Here is a 4314-nt window from a genome sequence, read left to right as displayed (position 1 = left end):
CGGGAGAAGGAACGAGAGCTGGAGAGGAGTGTGGTAGGTCTGGGGGTCCCACGGCTGCAGCACAGCCAGGGTGGATGCTCGAGTGCCCCCTCGTCCACTCTCTGCTGGGACCCTGAAGCTGGTCTCTTTGCTCTTTTGCAGAAGATGGCCCAGGAGGGCCGTCCAGTCGAGTGCTCGTCCCTTGGGCCAGTTCCCCACCGCCCCTCCTTCGAGCAGGGCAGTGCTGTAGCCACTGTTCCCCCATACCTGGGCCCTGACACCCCGGCTCTGCGCACCTTGAGTGAATACGCACGGCCCCATGTCATGTCCCCCAGCAACCGCAACCACCCCTTCTACGTGCCGCTGGGGGCAGTCGACCCAGGCTTGCTGGGGTACAACGTGCCGGCCATCTACAGCAGCGATCCAGCGACGCGGGAGCGAGAGCTGAGGGAACGGGAAGCCCGCGAACGAGACCTGAGGGACCGGGACCTGCGTGAACGTCTCAAGCCTGGCTTTGAAGTCAAACCAGCTGAGTTGGAGCAGCTCCATGCTGTGCCGGCTGCTGCCATGGATCCGTTCCCACGCCACGGCGGGCTGAGTCTGCAAACAGCCCCTGGCCTTCATCCTGCTTTTCCCTTCCACCCAGGGCTGGGCCACTTGGAGCGGGAGAGGCTGGCGCTGGCAGCTGGCCCCACCCTTCGTCCCGACATGTCCTATGCTGAGCGGTTGGCGGCTGAACGCCAGCACGCCGAGCGGGTGGCTGCTCTCAGCAATGACCCTCTGGCCCGGCTGCAGATGCTCAATGTGACGCCTCATCATCATCAGCATTCCCACATCCACTCCCACCTCCATCTCCACCAGCAGGATGCCATACATGCAGGTAAGGACCCTGTGGCAGTGGTGCCTTGCACAAAGCCCTGCTGTCTATTCTAATGTGTCCTCCTTACGCTCCCTCCCTCTGGCCCTGGGGAAGCCCAAAAGCTGCTGAGACTAGACTTTGAGGTCACAGATCTTCAGCCAGAAGAGCCCAACATCATGGTCGTTATTCCTTGCCCTCACTCCCATCCCACCAAAGGCACTGACACTGCTGTTTAGTGGCAAGCAGAATTGTTTACACCATGTCCTTTCATTCTGGATCTCTGAGAACGCAGTATAAGTGCTGGGATCCATCCCACTGGCTGCCAGGCTGTTACTGCTGTGGACTTCATCCCTCACATTGGGCTCTGCAGAGGGAATGGAAGCCCAGCTAGAACGGTTTTGACAGTGTCCTTAGGACTAATGAAATGTTGGTTATCAGGTTTGCTCCTATAGCTCTTGCTGCAGGTAGTGGGATGGGATGGGATGGGATGGGATGGGATGGGATGGGATGGGAGAAGGAACTGAAGGCTGCTATTCTTCAGAATTGAGTGGTGGTCCCTTCCATTTCCACGTCCTACAGGAAAGCAAAGTAAAAATTTAAGGGATGAAAATCTCAGGGAAGCAAAGCCCAAGCTACAGTACAATAGGAAAAAAGTGTTGTGCCTGCTCAGGTGCTGTGAGCAGTCAGTGGGATCTGGTAGCAGAGTGGCAGAGGCTGGCTCTAAGTAGCCACAACTCCTCAGAGGTGGCACCAGGTACAAATGAATGTCCATTCCCCCATTCTCCATAGCTGGGCATCTCTAGCCAGCACTCTGGCAGTGAGTCCAGACCACTGGAAAGAGCATCTGTCCTGGATGAGACCGGGAAGTGGAAGCATCCAATACAAGTATGCACATGAATGACTGCCAGGGTGGCAGATAAGCATGATACAGGGTGCAGACCTGATTGCAGAGCAGGTCCTTGCAGAATTGACTTTTAAGGAGCAGTACTTCTCCCTAAGGCGTGTGGGAACAGAGCTCTGCCAGACTGGTTCATATGAAACTCAATGCAGGCAAAAAGAGTAACACTCAGAAGGACATGTTGTCTAGCTGTGAAGTGATTCCATCCCTTCATACTCCATACTCCATACTCCAGCCTTCTCTCCATGTCTGTTTTGTGAGGCCTTGCACCTTTCTTCGTGTTAACTTTTACAAAGCATGGGACAATTATCTTGTGTTATCTTTTGTTCCCAGCCTCAGCCTCTGTTCACCCTCTTATTGACCCACTTGCCTCGGGATCACACCTCACCCGGATACCATACCCAGCTGGAACCATCCCCAACCCTCTCCTGCCTCACCCTCTTCATGAGAATGAAGTGCTTCGCCACCAGCTTTTTGGTAAGGATGCTCACAGGTTCTGCTGATCTCCTCCTGAGAAATCAACAGAGCTCTGACAGGCAGGGGCATCAGGAGGGGTCACAGGACCAAACAGGTCTGTCAAACAGAGCTCTAGCATGGTGTAGGACAGGACCACTCTATCAGGGAGTGGGCAGGTCCTCCATGTGGGCAGGGCAGGGAATGGGAGTGCAGCAGAGTCTTGACTGAGCTGTGGGGCCATGGATGGAGCTGTTTCATCAACTTGTTTCTTCTCTGTTTCGGGTGCAGCTGCACCCTACAGGGACCTGCCGGGCTCTCTCTCCGCGCCCATGTCAGCGGCACACCAGCTGCAGGCCATGCACGCGCAGTCGGCTGAGCTGCAGCGCCTGGCCCTGGAGCAGCAGCAGTGGCTTCACGCCCATCACCCCCTGCATGGCGTGCCGCTCCCGACGCAGGAGGATTACTACAGGTGCGTGGGCCTGCTCTCACCTCACACGTATGCCTGCAGGCCCAGCCTGGGGCTGGTGGAGGTGGTGGGCACAAGGAAGCATTGCCCCTGAGATGGGTGACTGCCTGAGCCCACACCTGGGAGCACGGATGCCTTGCCTTGCCATGGGGAACAGCTGTGGGCTGGCCACCAGGAAGGTCATTCTTGGCAAGTGGCTATTCAGTGACTAATCTCATATGGGATCTCAGCTCCTCACCTCTGGAAGGGGAAAGAACTTTACATGTTTCACACATGCTAAATGCAGTTATGACTAGCCAATAGCCCTGCCAAAATACAAAACATTTGCAAGGGCTTGATGCTTTTGCCAAGACGAGGCTTTCACATGTAAATGGGAAGGCACACTGGGAAAGAAAGAGGTGCAGTGCTGTACCTTCAATAGCATCTCCTACTTCAAGGATTTGCCAAACTTTGCAAGCCAGGAGTGTCATGTGGGTCTAGAATAACAGAGGCAGGGGGACGTAATAAAGTGTCTTTTCCCCCTTCACAGTCACCTCATTCCTCTTCTTTATCCTAGCCACCTGAAGAAGGAAAGTGACAAACCCCTTTAAATGGACTTCTGCTGTCAACATGACATCATCATGTCTTTCTCTTAAGAGGAACAATCAATCAACCAAATCCTGATGAAGGGGAAGCTGCAAAGTGACACATCCTGATCCCATCATGCTGTAAGAGTACAAGAGAAGACGGACAAAAAGTACAGGGTGGCATCCTGGGAACAGAAAGTGGAGGAGAGAAAATGGGGAGGGACTGAAACACCACTAACGGACATGAAACAATCCGTACGTGATTTCAGCTGAGCTCTGAAGAAAAGAGAATCAGCATTGCACAGAGCTCAGAAAGACAAAGACTGACATGAATTCAGGGTGGCAGCAGCTCCATCCTTTATTTTGGGATAACACTTGCATTAAATAAAAAGTGCAGAGCATTGCAGGACTTCATGTACAGGATGGTGCTGCCTTTTCTACTTCTGTGAGGAGGAGATGCAGCCAAGAAGTAACTCCAAACCCAACAGAGCCTTTTTTCAAGATGCCTCCTCAACACCCCACCCCCCTTTAAGTGTAAGATACTGCTTAGCGATACAGAAGAGCAACGTGGAACTTTTTCAGATTAGCCAGAGCAGCTTCCCATTCTCCAACATCCCTTCAGATGCATACAGCATTACAGGACCCCTTCCTAAGTGGCCGCTCCTGCCTACGGAGGGTCTGGTCCCAGCCATCAGGGTGCAAAGCACCGCAAGACTGTTTGCTGGATAGTGGCTATGCTTTCCTGTGGCTGATGGGAATGGGCACGGCCACGAGGTGCAAAGCACCAGGAGACTGTTTTCAAGACTGCGATCACCACCGTGACCCCTCTGAGCCCCACGGGGAGAGATGACGTGGCTGAGCAGTGACACTGAGTCCTGGGACTGTAAGAGGGCGGCTGCCCCTTTCCCCTCACCCATCCTAATTGATGTACTTTAACTCATGCACATCCTATTAGACGTGGCAGTTTTATGTAGCAACTTGTGACTCCCTTGCCCCTGCGTGCGTGTTCTGATTTCACAGTTGTATCTCTCGATTGGTCCCCCATATATATATATATATTTACTTAACCATTAAAAGGAAAACCAACCAA

At 53.5% G+C, this 4314-nt stretch overlaps 1 protein-coding gene across 1 annotated transcript; it reads left to right on the top strand.

Annotated features, from left to right (window-relative positions):
* The first annotated feature begins 6 nt into the window (after positions 1 to 6).
* Positions 7 to 4201, top strand: LOC113962035 (atrophin-1-like). Its single transcript, XM_027672843.1, has 5 exons — positions 7 to 33; positions 142 to 859; positions 2070 to 2213; positions 2481 to 2661; positions 3215 to 4201. Exons 2-5 carry the CDS (start codon positions 145 to 147, stop codon positions 3246 to 3248), a joined length of 1074 nt encoding a protein of 357 aa, XP_027528644.1. The 5' UTR covers positions 7 to 33; positions 142 to 144; the 3' UTR covers positions 3249 to 4201.
* Positions 4202 to 4314: the final 113 nt, after the last annotated feature.

This window comes from Neopelma chrysocephalum, unplaced genomic scaffold, assembly GCF_003984885.1.
Source record: "Neopelma chrysocephalum unplaced genomic scaffold, ASM398488v2 Primary Assembly neopelma1_99791, whole genome shotgun sequence".
NCBI lineage: Eukaryota > Metazoa > Chordata > Aves > Passeriformes > Pipridae > Neopelma > Neopelma chrysocephalum.
Note: the sequence above shows the minus strand (reverse complement) of the source record. Positions and strands in the feature narration are given on the sequence as shown.